Source organism: Schistocerca gregaria, chromosome 2 (assembly GCF_023897955.1).
Source record: "Schistocerca gregaria isolate iqSchGreg1 chromosome 2, iqSchGreg1.2, whole genome shotgun sequence".
In the NCBI taxonomy this organism is placed as follows: domain Eukaryota; kingdom Metazoa; phylum Arthropoda; class Insecta; order Orthoptera; family Acrididae; genus Schistocerca; species Schistocerca gregaria.
Genome location: NC_064921.1, coordinates 287,491,019 through 287,512,029, shown reverse-complemented (window position 1 = coordinate 287,512,029; position 21,011 = coordinate 287,491,019). Strand labels below are relative to the sequence as shown.

The window sequence follows — 21,011 nt, the reverse complement described above, 5'->3', positions numbered from 1 at the left end:
AATCAGTTCTGCAACCAAGATTATTGTTTACTGAGGAATTAAAGCAACAAAATCAACTGTACAGGTAAGACTATTGTTTTCACCATTTCCTAAGACATCTGAGCAGTATCCCGAGGTGCAGACGACTGTCAGTTCACTACTCGAGACAGAAAAGAGGAGTGATTAATACGCTCTTAACGAGTGCAAGACGATTATGTAAGCCGCAGCAGTTATGACGCAAGGTGTAACACCTGGAAAGCGTTCTGAGGAGCTGTGGGTGCTTCACCTGTAGCATCAGGAGTGTCACGAAATCTAACACTCGGAAAAGTGACACCTCTGATGAAGAACTGCCGGGTTCGGCCTTCCTCTGTACATCACGGATTAAGGAGATCAAAGAGTGTCTCAGATCGGCAAAAGACAAAAAAGGTCCACTTGCAATACGGATAATATACCGAAAACACTGCACATGTGGAAAAGTGTTTGTTGGAAAGACTGGACGATCCATTAACACCAGGATCAGCAACGTTCTATTTGCTACACTAAAATGTGCATTGCTTTGTCGTCACTACATAGCATTGCTGATAATACAGCGTAAATAAAAGTTCATAAATTTCAGCTCTGGTCGATAAATGAGTGGCTCAGAAGATACAAGAATCGCAGGCATCGGTACTGAGAGCAGGTTCTACTGGGAACAAGTGACAGCTATCCCACCAGAACTTAAGAATTACCTTCTAATACATTTCCTCTGTTTTATCGATTCCACGTGACTCATTGCACACAGGAATCACGAACAGCGTCGAATTTTCCAGATGACTAATCAGGTACTAGTCCTGTGGTGTGAACTGTCGATAATTTACTGTGATTTCTCCGTACTCAGGATGTGACCCAGTTCCGTCGACAGACTTTCATGAATTGATCGATGTAGTTTTATGACAGAAAGGACCGCCTGACTCCTGTGGCGGATCCAAGGTGATTCGTCCCAATTGTTTCCCCAGGTAGTTCCGTGTTGCCCCTCTGCAAACAAGGTTGTATCGATAACCGCAAATCGCATCAGTTTCAACATACTGCAGTATCACTAGAAAAGTTTCCAATCGTTATGTAGAGACTTAAATGTACGTCGGTCAAATGGTTCAAATGGCTCTGAGCACTATGGGACTTAACAGCCCAGGTCATCAGTCCGCGAGGACTTAGAACTACTTAAACCAAACTAACCTGAGGACATCACACACATCCATGCCCGAGGCAGGATTCGAACCTGCGACCGTGGCGGTCGCGCGGTTCCAGACTGAAACGCCTAGAACCGCTCGGCCACCAGCGGCCGGCTAAATGTAGGTCGTAAACAAACACTACGTACCACAAGGATGGCTGTCTTGAACTAAAATAAATTCTACTTGGACTGGTTTACCCCAAAATAAACCCAATATGAGGCCAAGAATAAAATACTAACTGCATTATTTCGTCTAAATGACAGAGTGGGGTTATTAACTACAGATTCTTTACTAGATTCAGTAATTCATAACATTTGAAACATTCTTAATTCTACACAAGAATATCCACTATAGTCATACTGATGCGCAACTAGTCAGCCAATACAGAGAAATAAGTTATCAATGTAAACAATCATATGGATATTATTTTCGTTTTACATTTGTACTTATTTTATGTACGTGTGACTGCGTGTATGTGTTTATGCATGAACTTACCTGCCATGCCAAAGAACAAAAGTGAGACATAGCCACGTAAGATTTAGTGAAGGCAATTTGTTTAGCACTGACCTATTTGGACGACTCAGCAGGAGGCTTGGGGGCAGCGTTCTGATTATAAACGTTTCAATTTCAAATCCCTTCCTGAGCGACACTGTTGTTGTGACCTTCAATCCTAAGATTTATTTGACACAGCTCCAGAGACTAGTCTATACTGCGCAAACGTTTTCATCTCGGCCTAGGTTTTGCAACCTACAACGCATTTCAACCAACTTACTACACTCAAGCCTTGTCGAGCCTTTACAATATTTGTATCAGAAACTTCCTTCTTCTCCCAGACTGACGACTCCTTCATGCACTTAGATAGATCTTTCCTACGCTCTTCACTTCGGTCACTGTCGTTCATGGTGCTGCCCCAACAGCAAAACTCAGCAGGTGATGCTGCGGGAATTAGGTAGTATGTTTCTGCGCAGACATTAAGATTCTTAAAGTAGTAAATGTGTCTTACTTCCTAATCTAATTCCCTCAGCATCGCTTTATTTAATTAGACAATACGCCAGTACCCCCTTGTTAATTTTGATGATGTCCAGCTTGATGCATCTCTTCAAGACGCTATCTGTTCAGTTCAACTGTCCTTTGCCGCCACGATAGACTTACCATCTCATCAGCATACGTCAGCGTTTTATTTCTTCTCTCTGAACTTTAATTCTCTTTCCAAATTTCTCCCTGCCTTTCCTTACTCGTTACTCACTTCACAGATCGAACAACATTGAGGATAGACTGCAACCCTACCTCAGTCCACCTGCACTACCGGTTCCTTTTCATGCCCTTCGTCTTGGAACGGCAGTCTGGTTTCTGTACAAGTAGCAGATAATTTTTCGCTCCCTGTATTTTATCCCTGCTGACATTACAGTTTCAAGTAGTGTATTCCATTGAAAATTGTCGAAGGATTTCTCTAACTCTACAGATGCCAGAAACGCGGGTTTGCCTTTTTTCAGTCTGTCTTGCTAAATTTCTCTGAGTTCCTCGCTCATCACTCCGAGATCGACTTCTAGCAGGTCTTTTCTTGTTTCTCTTTTTTTTTTCGTCACTTCCGCCCGTATTTTGAGACAGTGACTCATATTCCCCTTTTCTTACTTGCTATCCAGTGAACCATGGATCCATGGATAAAGGGCGCCAGGCAAGTTCCCGTGCATACGGATTAGGTTCCGAGATAAGTCGGTAAGTCACTGGCTAGAAGGCTTCTTATAGAATAGAATCCAGTACGTTATACTCGATGGCAAGTGTTCCTCAGGGGACAACAGTATCGTCAGCTCATGGAGTGGTGTTATGAAAGGCAGCGAGCTCCAAATGTAGAAAACGTAAGTTAACGCAGACGAGAAGGAGAAACAATCTCGTAATGTTTGAATACAGTCTTGGTAGCGTACTGCTTGACACAGTCACTTTGATTAAACACCGACACGTGACGTTTCAAAGCGACTTGAAATGGAATGAGCACGTAAGCGCATTAATAGGAAAGGCGAATACTCGACTTCAGTTTATTGGGAGAATTTTAGGAATGTGTAGCTCATCTGCAAAAGAGACAGCCTTTATAACCCTGTTGAGACCCACTCTTGAGTACTGCTCGAGTGTTTGGGATTGACAGAAGGTAAAATTAAACGAAAACGTCAAAGCATTTCAGAGCCCAGCCGCTAGATTTGTTACCGGGAGGTTCGAACAATACGCGAGCAGTACGGAATTTCTTCGTGATTTCAAATTGGAATCTTTTCGTTAAATAATAAAGAGAAAATGTAGAGAACCTACATTTGAACTTGACTGCAGAAACATTCAACTGCCGCCATCTTATATTTCGTGTAAGGACCACGAATAAAAGGGAAGTTAGGGCTCTTACTTAGACATATACTCGGTTTTCCCTTGCTTTATCTGCGAGTGGAACAGGAAAGGAAATGAATGGCAGTGGTACAAGGCATCTTCTATCATACACCATACGGTGGTTTGCTTATGTATGTAGATGTAGATAAAACTGATGCTTCGCTAATATTCACACCTGTCTCATCTGCCTTCATCGGAGTATGAATCATTACTTTCATCTTGATGTATGAGAGAATTTCTCCTGTCCCAGATATCTTATTTACTAAGTAGAGTAGCTGTGCGGCTGGTCCTGGCGGAGATTCGAGTCCTCCCTCGGGCATGGGTGTGTGTGTTTGTCCTTAGGATAGTTTAGGTTCAGTAGTGTGTAAGCTTACGGACTCATGACCTTAGCATTTAAGTTCCATAAGATTTCACACACAGTACGTAGAGTAGTTTTGTAATGAGTGGCTCTTCCAAGGATCTCCTTTAATTATTAAACAATTTCTTTTATCACATCACACATTACTGAGATTTCACTATCATCTAAGGAGCTAGTATTCAACTAAACTTGTGCTACGGTAATAATGTTGGCTTTGTATAAAACTGTTTTTTATGTCGTTCATGCCACTGTTGATAAACTGCAGACTGCATCACAAGATCTGTCAATGATGTGCAAGGCAGTTGGAAACTGGTACTTGTTAATGAAGGAAATTATGAACCGGACGGCGTTTCCTCATTTATTGGAATATCCTTTGTCACTGTGAATTTAGAATTTAATGTTCTGCGTAAGTGTAGACGAAAGATTTTCATCATATTTTTTTTTGTTCAATACTTTTGATTTTCAGTGGATTTAGTTTTTATAAAGCTTATAATACATTTTCTTATGTGTGTTTGTTCTCACTGGAAACAATAGTCCTTCATTTACGCTGTGGTGTCATTGTACTTTGAACGTCTAATATGTACTTTCAGACATGTTGTAACATAGAGTTCTTTAATCTCTTCTCTCCTGCCTCTAATATATTTCTCCACAGTTACTTTACAGTACAACAAAAGGCCGCAGGATTGTTTCCGTGTAGAAAGATTATCCATGTTCGGTACAGACTGATGGAGCTTCATCTCTATTTCCTGTGAGGAAACGATCCTCTTTCTGTATCAGTGGATAACTTCAGACTCAGGTGCTACTTTCTAAATTTTATCGCTGGCTTCTCTTCGTTTTAAGAGAATGAAATACGTATAACTTACCCGTGTCATCTCAGGAGTAGCCATTTCTTCCACGACATCCTTCAGTTTCACTGCCTTGAGCTCCACACCAATCAGGCGAGCTACAATACGGACCAGGGTACATGGAAAGCTGGCATCGAAATCGTATAGGACTATTGGTGCCATCACTGCTTTCTGCAACATGTAATCAGTGCTTAAAGTACATAACTGCGCAGGGTAAAGAGAAATAAGCGGCTTATTTCGCGTATACAGCTTGACATAGTTTCTCTACATACAACATAACATATTGAAAGTTTAATGTGAATGCGCTTATCACTTGGGAATGTCACTGGGAAACGAAATGACAAATAACTTGGATCCACGTTGTATAGAGTTTATCATCTTCGTTGTAAGAAATTTAATTTAATAAAGGAACTTACTACGCACAAATATCAGGGTAAAATGAACATTTCTCTCTCTGAAACGTGCCATTATACGGCCCTCTCTCTATATTTCCCCGTATACATATGCTCGTTTAGCTTAACGCTCGGCGCACCCTCTTGCCAGATGATTGGCGAGTCACTCCGGAACTGATTCCCACTGCGGCCTAAGGAACGGCAGTCTGGGACACCTGCCAGCGACGTTACGGTTTTAACAGATTCTACACGCTCTTTTAGGCGAATGTAGACATGGTCCGTATTATAGACGAGTTAAAACATGATATCACACAAAAGAATTTTACACAGTTCATAGACAGATGGTGCACTCGAATTATCTCCATTAGATTAACGACGACGGTGGCGACAAGAAGGGCATCTGCAGACAAAATTGAAATAAAATGAATTCCTCAAATCGTCAAACCAGCGTAGACATGATAAACACTAGGAAAGAGAGATGTTGTCAGATATAAAATACTCTTTTTATCGCATTTCAATATTGTAACCAGCCTTGATCATTTCTATTGGAAAAATTTTGTATATTAAAAAGGTACGTGTGTTTCAGAACATATAATTAATAGGTTGTTTCATCAATATATATTACAATAAAACTAAATCTGTGTAACAAAGTACACCTAAACTCCGTATTCGATAGTATTAACCTCACTCTAAATAACGTAACCTCCAGTCCGCAAGCATTCAGACATAACTTTCCTTAAAAACAGCTGAAATGCAGGGTTTGCTGCACCAAATGCAGCAAGTGAATGATCCATTCTGGCAGTTCTTTCTGTAACATAAATGAAAGTGTATCCCTAGCTCCGGCAGACGAACTTGAATAGTCGTCCCTAAAATAAGAGCACGAAACCCTCACTTCTGTTCTACGGGAGCTGCTGCGTTAAGAGCAAGAGTCATTTGGAACCGATAACACAGAAAACTTTTGTGTGTGTTTAATCAAAATCCAGTGAGTGCTAACCACAATGTGAAGCAGTTGTAGATTTTTTCATTGACGAACATGTATCCGAAATGTCGACCAACCTATTCACCCATGATTTGTGGTCCCTGTTTGTTAGTATCGTAAACACGCTGTTATCAGTTTTCACCGGCTTTGAGATGAAACTTGTCTTCGCTACTGCCCATATTTATGTGCCGCATAGGTCTTTTAATGATAGCTATCAATTAACAAGCGCTGTTCGCAGAAGGCGTTAAAGGGCCTCTTCCGAGTTACGGGAAGACGAGCCTTCCTCGGATAAAATCCACCTCGCGAGTCAACGAATAGGGCTGCTGATCCGGCCAGGCTGAATGTGGTTTTTAAGCGCTTTGTGGTTTTTAGCGGGTTTCCCATATCCAAATATGTAAATATCGGTATGCTACCACACCACGTAAACATTTAGAAAATATTTTCACGCTTCAACAGAGATTTTCTCTAGACACAGGCGTTAGGGAGAACGTTCGGCCGCCAACTACCACTAACATTGGCTCAACCGATGTAACAACCACCGATCCCCTAGAAGAAACAGGAAAAGGCGAAAGGAGGAGGAGCAGATATAATATGATATATTCCATGTGCTAGTTAAGAAGAAGTTAACGCCTTAGACCTTGATGCAGTGGATACTTGAAAAAAGTTGTATTTCCAAGCAGTCAAGAGCTGATGATAAAATAATTGTTTATTTCCTATCGATATCGATTACCCAGTCATGTTCAGGTATCATAAATGTATTTACAACAGTCATCATGGCAACGTTCGTACTGTGGCGTCGAATAACATAAAGCCATCCTGCGTCAGGTTATCAGTTTTCGTATACTGACACATCACTTTCAGGATGCTAGTGTGAAGTGCACTCTTTTTTCAGAACCTTACGATCTGTAGGGGACCACCTGAACATAATATACAATACGCGTAGTTTGTAACTCGTTTTGTCTTTGTGTGACTTCCTCGTATGCAGCTGGCTGGGTTGGCCGAGCGGTTCTAGGCGCGACAGTCTGGAACCGCGTGATCGGTACGGTCGCAGGTTCGAATCCTGCCTCGGGCATGGATGTGTGTGATGTCCTTAGGTTAGTTAGGTTTAAGTAGTTCTAAGTTCTAGGGGACTGATGACCTCAGCAGTTAAGTCCCATAGTGTTCAGAGCCAACCTCGTATGCATCTTGTCACTTAATAATTTACACAGACTTGAAGCAAGTCATGACATTAAATAAAGGGCTGACACCTTCTTAACTCTAAGAGTATATACACCACCGTAAATTGTAATTGTAAATATTTCTGTCACTTAATAGATTAAAGAGACCATGCTGGTTACATAAACAACGACTACTTGCGAAAGTACAGTAGACCAATTAGCGGCATCAGCAGGGTTGAAGCATCAAAACTGTACCAGATCCTCTGCTCTAAATACCTCCACAGACGCTCAACAGTGTCCGGATCTTGTGAGTGTGTAGATGAGTACAGGTGAAATTCATCTCCCAAATCGTTACACCGCACCGAGTGAGAGCACAACGACATTTTTTTCCCATCTTCGAAGACGTCTTATAATATATAAGGTTACCTGCTAAATCAATATAAGCATCAGACATTGTTTTCTACCGTGAAAAAATAATAGAATCAACTGAGCATCGTAGCATAATAGTGCAAACCATCATTCTTCACAGGGAACACGTGCTCTGCAATATGAAGTAGGCATCCCGAGCGTAAGCATCTTTATGCACAAGACAGATGTAAATCACTGCTCGTAATATACACGCAGGGTGTAAACTGACTTAATCGAATCAATCAAGCACCAATGACTCATGCTGCCCATAGCTGTACCATTTGCGTCGATTCAAGATTTCCCTTGTGGCGTTCTTACCTATAAGGACTATCAGAAAGGGAAAAATAATGCTGAATAAAGAATAATTCTGAGAGATCTAAATTGAATATTTCATCACAAGGTCACAAAATACCACAGAGAAAATATTGACTGATTGCGAAAAACAACGCATTTCAGTATCAATGAGAAGACGTATGGACTACGAAATGGCAGTCGCAGTCAAGAGCATTCCGGAACAAATCTCATTCAGATTGGTTTTACAAGTTACCCTCATTCACTCCAGGCGAATCAAGCAGAAGAAGTAGAGGATTTGTCGTAGAGGTAGTAGAAATAGAGTTCACAGAAAGCTTAAAGCAAATCTTGGTGAACAGAGGCTGTCTTCAACGCTGGTATTCGATTGACTGAGAATTGAGAAACATGTTTGTGTCATTATACTTGTGGAACATAAAATAATAATTTAGTAGTCATAGACAACACTAAATTTGATGATTGCGAAATTATATCAGATTTGTGGTAGACTACTACAGAGGGATGTTAAGTATTGAGACTGTTGTTGTTGTGGTCTTCAGTCCTGAGACTGGTTTGATGCAGCTCTCCATGCTACTCTATCCTATGCAAACTTCTTCATCTCCCAGTACCTACTGCAGCCTACATCCTTCTGAATCTGGTTAGTGTGTTCATCTCTTGGTCTCCCTCTACGATTTTAACCCTCCACGCTGCCCTCCAATACTAAATTGGTGATCCCTCGATGTCTCAGAACATGTCCTACCAACCGATCCCTTCTTCTAGTCAAGTTGTGCCACAAGCTCCTCTTCTCCCCAATTCTATTCAGTACCTCCTCCTTAATTATGTGATCTACCCATCTAATCTTCAGCATTCTTCTGTAGCACCACATTTCAAAAGCTTCTATTCTCTTCTTGTCTAAACTATTTATCGTCCACGTTTCACTTCCATACATGGCTACACTCCATACAAATACTTTCAGAAACGACTTCCTGACATTTAAATCTATACACGATGATAACAAATTTTTCTTCTTCAGAAACGATTTCCTTGCCATTGCCAGTCTACATTTTATATCCTCTCTACTTCGACCACACATCAGTTATTTCATTCCCCAAATAGCAAAACTCCTTTACTACTTTAAGTGTTTCATTTCCTAAACTAATTCCCTCAGCATCACCAGACTTAATTCGGCTACACTCCATTATCCTCGTTTTGCTTTTGTTGATGTTCATTTTATACCTGCCTTTCCAGACACTGTCCATTCCGTTCAACTGCTCATCCAAGTCCTTTGCTGTCTCTGACAGAATTACGATGTCATCGGCGAACCTCAAACTTTTTATTTCTTCTCCATGAATTTTAATACCTACTCCGAACTTTTCTTTTGTTTCCTTTATTGCTTGCTCAATATACAGATTGAATAACATTGGGGATAGGCTGCAACCCTATCTCACCCCCTTCCCAACCACTGCTGCCCCTTGACTCTTTATAACTGCCATCTGGTTTCTGTACAAATAGTAAATAGCCTTTCTCTCCCTGTATTTTATGCCTGCCACTTTCAGAATTTGAAAGAGAGTATTCCAATCAACATTGTCAAAAGCTTTCTCTAAGGCTACAAATCCTAGAAACGTAGGCTTGCCTTTCCTTAATCTTTCTTCTAAGATAAATAGTAGGGTCAGCATTGCCTCACGTGTTCCAAAATTTCTACGGAATCCAAACTGATCTTCCCCGAGGTCGGCTTCTACCAGTTTTTCCATTTGTCTGTAAAGAATTCGCGTTAGTATTTTGCAGCCGTGACTTATTAAACTGATAGTTCGGTAATTTTCACAAATGAAAGCACCTGCTTTCTTTGGGATTGGAATTATTATATTCTTCTCGAAATCGGAGGGTATTTCGCCTGCCTCATACATCTTGTTCACCAGATGGTACAGGTTTGTCTGGGCTGGCTCTCCCAAGGCTATCAGTAGTTCTAATGGGATGTTGTCTTTCCTGGGGCCTTGTTTCGACTTCGGTCTAACAGTGCTTTGTCAAACTCTTCACGCAAACTCTTTTCCCATTTCATCTTCATCTACATTCTCTTCCATTTCTGTAATATTGTCCTTAAGACAATCGCCCTTGCATAGACCCTCTATATACTCCTTTCACCTTCCTGCTTTTCCTTCTTTGCTTAGAACTGGGTTTCCATCTGAGCTCTTGATATTTATACAAGTAGTTCTCTTTTCTCCAAAAGTCTCTTTAATTTTCCTGTAGGCAGTATCTGTCTTACCCCTAGTGAGATAAAGCTCTACATCCTTACATTTGTCCTCTAGCCATCCCTGCTTAGCCATTTTGCACTTCCTGTCGATCTCATTTTTGAGACGTTTGTATTCCCTTTTTCATATTTTCTCCTTTCATCAATTAAATTCAGCATCTCTTCTGTTACCCAAGGTTTTCTACTAGCCCTCGTCTTTTTACCTACATGATCCTCTGTTGCCTTCACTACTTCATTCCTCAGAGCTACCCATTTTTCTTCTACTGTATTTCTTTCCCCCCATTCTTGTCAATTGTTCCCTTATGCTCTCCCTGAAACACTGTACAACCTCTGGTTTAGTCAGTTTATCCAGGTCCCATCTCCTTAGATTCCCACCTTTTTGCAGTTTCTTCATTTTTAATCTACAGTTCATAACCAATAGATCGTGGTCAGATTCCACATCTGGCCCTGGAAATGTCTTACAGTTTAAAACCTGGTTCCTTAATCTCTGTCTTACCATTATATTATCTATCTGATACCTTTTAGTACCTCCAGGGTTCTTCCATGTATACAACCTTCTTTCATAATTCTTGAACCACGTGTTAGCTATGACTAAGTTATGCTCTGTGCAAAATTCTACCAGACGGCTTCCTCTTTCATTTCTTAGCCCCAATCCATATTCACCTACTATGTTTCCTTCTCTTCCTTTTCCTACTGACGAATTCCAGTCACCCATGACTATAAAATTTTCGTCTCCCTTCACTACCTGAATAATTTCTTTTATCTCATCAATTTCTTCGTCATCTGCAGAGCTAGTTGGCAAATAAACTTGTACTACTGTAGTAGGCGTGGGCTTTGTGTCTATCTTGGCCACAATAATGCGCTCACTATGCTGTTTGTAGTAGCTTATCCGCACTCCCATTTTTTTATTTATTATTAAACCTACTCCAGCATTACCCCTACTTGCTTTTATATTTATGACCCTGTTTTGTTCCTCCTGTCACCGAACTTCACTAATTCCCACTATATCTAACTTTAACCTCTCCATTTCCCTTTTTAAATTTTCTATTCTACCTGCCCGATTAAGAGATCTGATATACCACGCTCCGATCCGTGGAACGCCAGTTTTCTTTCTCCTGATAACGATGTCCTCTTGAGTAGTCCCCGCCCGGAGATCCGAATGGGGGACTATTTTACCTCCGGAATATTTTACCGAAGAGGACGCCATCATCATTTAATCATACAGTAAAGCTGCATGCCCTCGGGAAAAATTACGGCTGTAGTTTCCCCTAGCTTTCAGCCGTTTGCAGTACCAGAACAGCAAGGCCATTTTGGTTAGTGTTACAAGGCCAGATCAGTCAATCATCCAGACTGTTGCCCCTGCAACTACTGAAAAGGCTGCTGCCCCTCTTCAGGAACCATACGTTTGTCTGGCCTCTCAACATATACCACTCCTTTGTGGTTGCACCTACGGTACGGCTATCTGTATCGCTGAAGCACGCAAGCCTCCCCACCAACGGCAAGGTCATTGGTTCATGGGTGGAGGGTATTGAGACTGGTATAGTCTAAATGAAGTGACACTAAAAATAGTCACAAGAAACAAGTCTGTGGAAAACAATTCAAAATGACGAGAAAAGCTAGCGTGACATGTGATAAAACGTACACGAGTTGTTACCTGAACAAAAGTTGTGTCAGAAAACATGAAAAATTGTTTGGCCTACAAGAAATTGAGGCATGTCGAACGTAAAAACAGGCAACTGCATTGAGACCTTATTGTAGTAACAAACAAAAGTAGTAGCACAATAACTAATTATTAGAGACTACACAGAGTAAATGTATGGGATTTTTAAAAATTTATGATATAAGTACCCTGATAATTACCTATGAGTCCTCTCTTTCTTTAGATGACATTTGCTCGGATAACGTAGCAGAAAAGACCAAATATGGGACAAGATGTAACATGACACACAGATATAACGGCGACTGCGTAAAAAAGAGACTGAAAAGCTAAGAAGAAAAAATGCAGAAATAACGTTCCTTAATCACACAGCAACTCAGTATCAAAGTAAGGAAGTTCCCTAACACCAAAGACATCAATTTCCAAAATAATTTCTCTCAAATACCATTATGTCATATCAAAACCACGACATCGAATTAGGAGAAAATAAAACCATTATAGTCATGTGATGTGAAATGAGTGAGGTAATTTACATTAAAAAAATAAGCAGCCAGTGTCCGCGAAAAGTGTGATCTGTATTTTCGCTTTCAGATAACGCAGAGGACGTGATTCCTTGCAGGTACTACTTGCAGATAACTAATTTATTTTTGGAATGATTTCAGATTGTCGGTGGCGTAAAACTGGATACAGTTCAACGTCAGAGTCTTAACCAGGGTGCTAAGAGAATGAATGAACAGACATGTGAAAGGACTGTTTGAAAGAGTGGATTTGTACGCTGTCATAACGCCACCCAACAGGAGAAGAGAAGTTTACCTAGACATTCTACTAGTGATAGACTCAAAATCAAGCTTTTATTATTATCATATTTAAAGAAAATGTTAGTGTGACAATCATGGTCTGCCAGTGATCAGGAATGTCCAGAAATTGTTGGTTACTTTCTCAATTTAATACGCCTGGAGCAAAGCAACGAACATTTCTGTTTCCCTACAGAATCGAACACAAGTTCCATGTCAAGTAAAATTTTCTGTCAGTCCCGGTCATAGATAAGAGCGATTTTAATGACATATTATGCGTCTGATTGTAAGATAGCTCTTTCTCTACTGCCGGCCTACAGCAGTTCTTTGGTACTGGGAGCTATCCCCAGCCCTTGGTGTTGCTGTATTTAACATTAAAATAATCTATAATGCTGCCTGAAATACCAGCAGGAAACATGCACGTACCGTATACAGACGCGGCAAGGCGTGCAAACTCCAACATTGAACAGTTACAGCTACAGCGACGCGGCTTTTTTATACTCAGCAAGCGCTTCTTATCTTGTTTACGTCAGACACCTCACCGAGCTACTGCCAAATCAGCTAGAACCGCTACGTCATGCCAACCGGCATACTGCGTAATCAGAGGCGATTCAGACTGAATTGCGGAGAGTCGTCTTAAGAAACCAGTTCGTAATAGACTTTCTGTTTCAAGTTTTCACGCTCTATATTGCGATCAGGACACTGTCATGTTTCTGTAACATCGTAATGTTGATTTTAACGAAAACAGTAAACAACCGTACATTAGTCACAGCAGTTAATCCAACTAACTATTGCAAGGTGTTTCCTACACGCATTATGTTTTTTCCCCTGTGATTGTCAAGCTAAATAATATGCTTAATGTCAATATCACCGTGCATCAGAATGGCACTGTAATGAAACTTTGTACAGATTGGTGTTGTGTATCCGACCAGGTCTCAAAACGGACGTGAGAAGTGTTTCTCCTGAAATGGCGCTGTACTCAAAATGACATATATTTGTAAGTGACGAATAAGTCATTTAATTCGTTTTATGCAACTATGCAACATGAGGTTATGAAAATAAAGTTGCCTTCTTTATAGACAGAAAGGAATCTTGGCACATATATACCTCAAAAAGCTGTAAGAAATCTCTCCATTTTCAAATAAAGTACTTGCAAACGTAACTGAGAACTAGTTGAATCTGCGTCGAAAGCCTGCTGTCAACTACACTGTGCAAAAGAATCAAAGGATCACATTTTCGGAACCACGTAATTGTCTCCCGTTGTGATGCATTAATTTCAAATTTGACTCAAACATGTCTACAACCTTCTTCTGTAATGGTGCAAAACCATGGCCCCTGTGACTTCATCCTTGGCCTCGACGACGGTTCGGATAGCGAGGTGTCGACACATGGGAAAACAGGCCACAGCGAGCTGTAAGGTGGGTCAATGATGTCACATTGGCACCAAATTTCATCAAAATTCTGACCAATGCCACCATGAAATGGTCACATAATGAGAAGGTCGAAACAGTCCCGTTTTCCCTTCATTTCACTTCTTTTGGCTTCACTGAGATCCTGCTACAACACCGACATCAAGCGCTAAATTACTCGGTTTTCTTGTGGGTGGTAGAAGAAAACATTTCATACGCACCGCCTCTGAGAATCGACAACCGGGCGTCAATGAAACCAACCCATTCCCTGGGGCGTTAATTCACACATAATTTCCGACCGAAAAGGACAGTTAGTAGTGTGATGAGGAATAGGAAAACGTCCTTGACGGCCTTTGTTCGTACTGACGCCCTCGGGCGTTTTCGACCCCCCTCTAGGGATACTGTGGGGTTGCATCCACAATGAATGTGATCCTGCCCCTACGGAGTGCAGCGCGATTGCAAATTTTCCTTTCGCGTACAGGTTGGAACCACCAGGGACCGTTGAAAACCATTCGATGCAAGCTGCAAAGGCTACTTACGGGTTTTCAACCCTCCTGTTTTCCACCCTCCTGTGGCGTGAGCAAGTGGGACACTGACTTTATTATGTGAGTGAATACAACGGCACTGGTTCCCTCTAAGACTCCCAGCACGGAACACTGTCGGTGTCATCCACCAACAGTTTCTGGGCACGTTACAATTGTACCTGCAAAAATTTCTGCACGAAATTATCCTGACGGGTGCTCTAGCACCTAAAAATTAGTCATCCCTTTCAACATGCCTGGGAGGGTTTCGCACATCAGGCGCTAGAGTAACCGTCAGGCTGAATTGTTGTCGCAATCTCTGTATATTTGTAACATGCTCAAAAAAGTTGCGTATTTGGCGCAGAGAGTGTTGTCCGACATGGAGGACCTTTTGCCGTTTTATTCGTGCACATGTTAATGCTATACTTCCGTGTGATCACGCCACAAGTGGACAGAAAGCAGTTGGCCAGAAAGTACCCTTTGTTGCTTCGGATCACATTCAAATTTTGTTGAATAGTTTTGAACGGTCCCTAGTGGTTCCAACCTGAAAACGAGAGCTCAAACTGCGGTCGCACTGCCCTGAAAATTAAAAAGAAATAGACACTGATATATCGGTGTCTAATTTTTTAAACAAATAATAAAATTAGTGTCGTCAAGCAGTTGTCCGTCAATAACGACAGACACCGCAAGTTATGTTACGTAAACTTAAATCTGGCAGTCCACACCGACGTTAATCTTTAGTGGCTCTCATATTACACCTCTTTAACTTTACGCCAAGTCTGCAAACGTTACACTGAGCTGCAAAATGAAAATGCTATGCAGTACGGTGGATGTTCGACAACAGTTCCCTACGCTTGCTGACAGAGATGCTCATAATTTCTCTGCTATATTTTGGATCTTATGGCGTGACAATGGAAGTTTTCTAATAGAGCAATTTCTTGGACGATAACTTATGATAGCTCGCACCCTAAAAACGTATTTGTATTATTTTGTGATTGAATGATAGGCCTGAAGTGTTAGTCTTTTGCATGGATGTCACCGGTATTCATTCATTGGTCCGAGTACATGAAAGCTAGGTGGTACAAGAACTGCACTGTATCGCATGGGAATATATACAGTAATCTTGTGAGAACATCTCTGTCGAAGGCTGGCACTTTTCACAAGCCTTGCCAAACACTTCGAGCCCTGGCATGTTGGTTCTTCATCAGTTTGATGAAAAAAAAAAAAAAAAAAAAGAAAATGAAATATTTTTATGTAAAAATGAGAATGAATGGATGAAAAAATGGGGAAGAAATGGCTTTAAATGTTTATGTTATTTACTCTTTGAGTACGAACTTTGTTGTAGAACCTCTTATTTACGTGTGGTAATAAAAATTCATTTAGACAGAATTAAGCACATTTAAAATTACGTGAACCTTAGCAACCCTCTCATGCTGATAAATTTAAACTAACTGATTAATAAAATTTATTTGAAACTTATTTAAATTAATTTTTTTACGTATTTCGGCCTTGGTACACATTTTCTAGATGCAGTGGATGTTTTAAATATTTGCTGAATTCTTTCCCGGCGTTAGCTATGGAACACAAGACTGTCTCTGTTAGCATAAATGGTTAAATATTGCCAAGCCGATCTGAACGTTTAATTATCATTGACAAAACACACTTCACTATACGTTTAAGTTATTTGCTTTAGAAATGGAAAGAACCAACAGATTAACAACTTCAACGTTAATTATCAGCCTATGAATACACAAATGTAAAACCAGTAATAAATTCAGTCAGCCTCAGGATCGCTGAAAAAGAAAAATATTTCGTAATTCACTGCTAATTTTACCTGCTCCCGATTTACGGGTTTGGTTAATTTTATAGGGGAACAATTTTTTAAATGTGCCGCCGCTGCAAATCGTTCGGTCGCGGCACAGCCCAGCAACACCAACGATAATCGCTAAAAGTGCTGAAAATTTTTTAAAGAAATATTATAGATGACATGGGCAAGCTAATTTACATTAGTAATACACAATTTTGATAAATTATAATGTATTTAGACCATAACAATAATCAAAATTACACACCTTGATGATTTCTCCTCTAAAGGCAGCTAAAGATAGATACAGACAAACGAAGTCTACTCATTCATATAATGCTACGTCACAGGTTCCTCTCTCTCTCAGCTCTCGAGGAAGACGACAAAGAATACACAGTATGTAGCGCTTTTTATACTACTGCTGATTTTGAATATCTTTTTGTAATCTTACAACATTATTTTCATCTGTGGCTATATTTTACATTTTTTCATCGCAGATATTAACATATTTCGTAATTACATTATGAGTATAGAAATATTACAATCGTAAATACATCGAGATTATTATTACAGAAAATATTACAATAATAACCAACGTCCTTTACACAAAATTAAATAACATTTTTTGTTAAACAATTACAGTACATTCGAATTGCTCCATAGCGGCGTACATAGTACAATTAAATGTCATTTCATTTTATTAATATTGTGTGTGCTGCCAGGGAACGTTACACTATGGAGGAACATGACTTCTCCCTATTTTGCTGTTCTCAAATGAACGCACTCTATGAAGTGCATCACTGTACAATAGTTCCTTTTAAGAGGACATGCACCACTCCATGTAATAATTACTACCGAACTGATACCATTAGAGCAATTAATTTGCACTGTGCTTCTGCTAAATGCTACATTTAACTTAAGTACAATTAAATACGCAACTTTCTAACAAATGAAAAGATTGTATACATTACATTTTGTTGTAAAGTAATCGCATCAGGCTGTTTAAAGTTCCCCCCCTCCCCCTCTCTCCAAATGGTTACTACCTAACGGTTTTACATTCATCCTGCGCCAAAAGGATAAAGCGAGTAGCAGAGTAATAAAACAAACCCTTAACAACCTGGTACTGCTGCAGTATGACTACTGTTTAAGATTAAGAGCACAGTTTTAAAAAGTGTGTATATTGTATTTATAAAGCACCTCGTAAAACGTCCCCATGTTTGGTGGCCCATTCTGCATGGAAGCTCATAAACCCAAATAAGAACGCAGTTATATAATTTTTTTCCGTGCTTTCACTAAATCGAAAGTATTTCAAAAACAACACATGACGAGTATATGCGGACACGACATCACAGACATGCCTATGTGCAGCGTAACCGAAATCTGCAGAGGGTGGGCAGCGATACCCACAGTCACAGCGAAAATAGTGACAATGAGGAGGAACAGGAGGAGGAAGCTGAGATGTGACAGTAAATAAGCAAAAGGTGCTGGCGATATAGCCAAGAAAGCACGAAATGCTGTACATGGATGGGCACCTAAAGTAGTTAATTTATAGGATTAGTAATAAATATGATATGCAACATTATTTATCTACTAATAACCATGTGTGTGTGTGTGTGACAGGCGGTCAACGGCTCGAAGAAACCATTGCGAAGTAATCACCGTCTGTCACACTCGGTGATGGTACTAACAAATCTCTTATCTATCCTATCTTCTTTTTATATTCTTCTTAAGAAACAACAAAATTTTATTTATATTTCAACCTTAAATTATTGTTATTTTGAAACGTATCATAGTTTGTAAATGTTGTAGATAAAACAAAAGGAAAGAAAACTGAAAAAGACGAAAAACGAAAATTGTGAGATGTACGACCTGTTTTAAACGTCAGGTAACAGGTATATAATTTGGCAATAAATAAAATAAAAAAAATATCGTTATGGTTTCTTCGGTAGCTCATGGCTGTTTTGCCAGTTCTGTCCATTCAGAATCTAATCTTATGCTCCTACTCAGATAACCTTGACGTCGCCGGGATCTTACACTCCTAATTTCATTCCTTCCTCAGTACAACGTCTCTAGTTCAACTTCCGTCTAACCGGTGTAGCATAAAAAGTAAAGTGGCATCAACACAGATCGATATGGACAATTGCTCCAATGATAGCGCGTCATGACCTATTTGCTTCATTAATTTGCGCATTTGTGCGCTACTGCTACGCAGCGTTGCTCATAGTAACGTTTATATAAAATGAATTGGTCTTCAGCATTGTCATCAAAATTCGGCTCTGGTTGTGAAATAAGTACACCAACACGTACAAGTATTACAGGCGTTGGGATTGAGAGCAAGTTCCATCGGAAAAGAGCCAAATTTCTTACCAGAAGTTAAAAATATGCCTTTTTAACAACGTTCGAATATTTTCGTCTGTTAGATCGATTCATGTAACACATTACACAACATGCCACATGGAATATTCCTGGTGCCAATCGAACAATAGTCCTCTTGTTTTGACTTTCTATACTTTTACTGTGATTTCATCGTACTGAACTTGTGTCCCAGTTCAGTTGACAGACTTTCATGTGTTAATTAATGCAGCTCAGTTAGCTGCGTCAAACGCGTGAATGTTTCTGTTGGACTCATTTTCACCAGATAGCCTTTGGTTCCCAAAAAAGGCTTTAGCTAGGTAGCGCTCCTGTTTTGTGGTTCCCTGATTTAAGCCGAGTTTTTGTGGTGCTAATACATGCGTTTAATAGTGGCCTTGCTGCAGTGTTGCTTCAGGATCATATGTTTCACAATCCCTGTCCGAAACTGAAATTCAGTTCTCAGTGTACGAGTTGGAAGCTTTAGCTGTTCTTTGCTCTAGAAAACTTTTCTTTTAGAAACTGATAACCAGGCAACGGGGTGGGTACTTGCTACTGCTAGAAAACCAGTGTTATGGGCCGATGGTTGGTATGTATATCGGTATTTAAATTCAAGGTTAAGTTTGTATGCAGATCTGAAAATAAGATTGCTCATACGCTGAGTTGTATGTTTCACGAAGAGCCACCTAACCTGTATCACTGAGCGGATAGAGGTCCTGAGCACTCTCTTGCTCTAGAGGTGGGAAACTTCCCCTAAAAAGCGGAAGAATCAGAGACGGTCAATGGCATGAGAATACAGAAGGCAATGGAAACCACTGCATTAAAGACACATAAGGTGTATCCACAGGACATGTGGCCTGTAATTGAAAAAGTGTCATGATGATCTCTGCACTGGCAAATGCTTCCGAAATAGTGCCCCATTCGGATCTCCGAGAGAGGACTGCCCGAGTGGAGATGAGCGTGAAAAAGAAATTGAATAACAACGAAAGGATAACATTCTACGAGTCGAGGTGTGGAATCAGAAATTTGAACGTTGTAGGGAAGTTTGAAAATCTGGAAAGGGGAATGCTAAGGCTCAATCTAGATATAGTAGGGATCAGTGAAGTGAAATGGAAGGAAGGCAAAGGTTTTTGGTCAGACAAGTGTAGGGTAACATAAGCAGCAGCAGACAATGATGTAACGGCAGTAGAATTCGTTATGAATAGGAAGGTATGGCAGAGAGTGAGTTACTGTGAGAGGGTTGTTCTCATCAGGATCGACAGCAATCCAACACCAACAAACATAGTTCAGGTACACATGCCGACGTCGCAAGACGATCTGAAGATAGAGAAAAAGTATGCGGGATGTGAAGCGGTTGTAGGGTAAAAAGGAGAAGAAAGGGTTACGGAAGAGTATCGGCTTGGTACTAGAAATGACTGAGGAGAAAGACTAATGAAGTTTCGCAATAAATCCTAATAAAAGCGAATACTCTGTTCAAGAATCACAAGAGTAGGAGACATACTTGGAAAGGGTCGGAGACAAGGGAAGATTTCTTTTTGTGTACATCATGATCAGGCAGAGATTCTGAAATCAGATACTGGATTGCAATGCTTATTCAGATCATAATTTAGAAGTGATGAAGAGTAGGCTGAAGTTGAAGAGAATCGTCATGAAATATAAGTGTGTAGTGAAGTGGGATACGGAAGTAATATGGAAAGACGAGATACGCCTGAAATTCCCTGGGACTATAGGTACTGCAATAGGGGATAGCTCAGTAGCCATTTCAGTTGAAGAGGAATGTACATTTCTAAAAAGGCAGTCACAGAAGACAGATAGAGAAACATAGGTGCAAACAAGGTAACTGCGAAGAAACCATGAGTAACACAAGAAATATTTGACTTGATCGATGAAACAAGGAAGTACAATAATGTTCAGGGAAATTCAGGAATACAGAGACAAAAGTCATTTAGGAATCAACTAAACAGGGAGTGCAGGAAAGCTAAGGCGAAATGACTGTAGTAAAAATGTGAAGAAATAGAGAAATAAATTATTGTCTGAAAACGTGACTAAGCATAGAAAAAGTCAAAACAGCCTTCCGTTAAGTTAAAAGTGAGGGTGAAACATTAAGAGAGAAACGGGAATTCCAGAGTTAAATTCCGAGGAGAGAGAGGTTAGGTAGAATGAGTATTTTGAAGGCCTTTATGAGGAAGAAGGCTTGTCTCATGAAGTGATAGGAGAAGAAACAGTAGTCAATATAGAACAGTTAGAGGAT

At 40.2% G+C, this 21,011-nt stretch overlaps 1 protein-coding gene across 1 annotated transcript in view; it reads right to left on the bottom strand.

The window, feature by feature from the left end:
* The window catches only part of LOC126336883 (glutathione S-transferase D5-like), a 72,311-nt gene extending 59,170 nt beyond the window's left edge, over positions 1-13,141 (bottom strand). Inside the window, exons 1-2 of the mRNA XM_050000991.1 lie at positions 13,104-13,141; positions 4,776-4,928 (exon numbers count right to left, since the gene is read on the bottom strand). Of these exons, the coding sequence (XP_049856948.1) occupies positions 4,776-4,919 (144 nt within the window). The 5' untranslated portion in view covers positions 4,920-4,928; positions 13,104-13,141. The remainder of the gene's footprint in view (positions 1-4,775; positions 4,929-13,103) is intronic.
* Between the last annotated feature and the right edge of the window lie 7,870 nt (positions 13,142-21,011).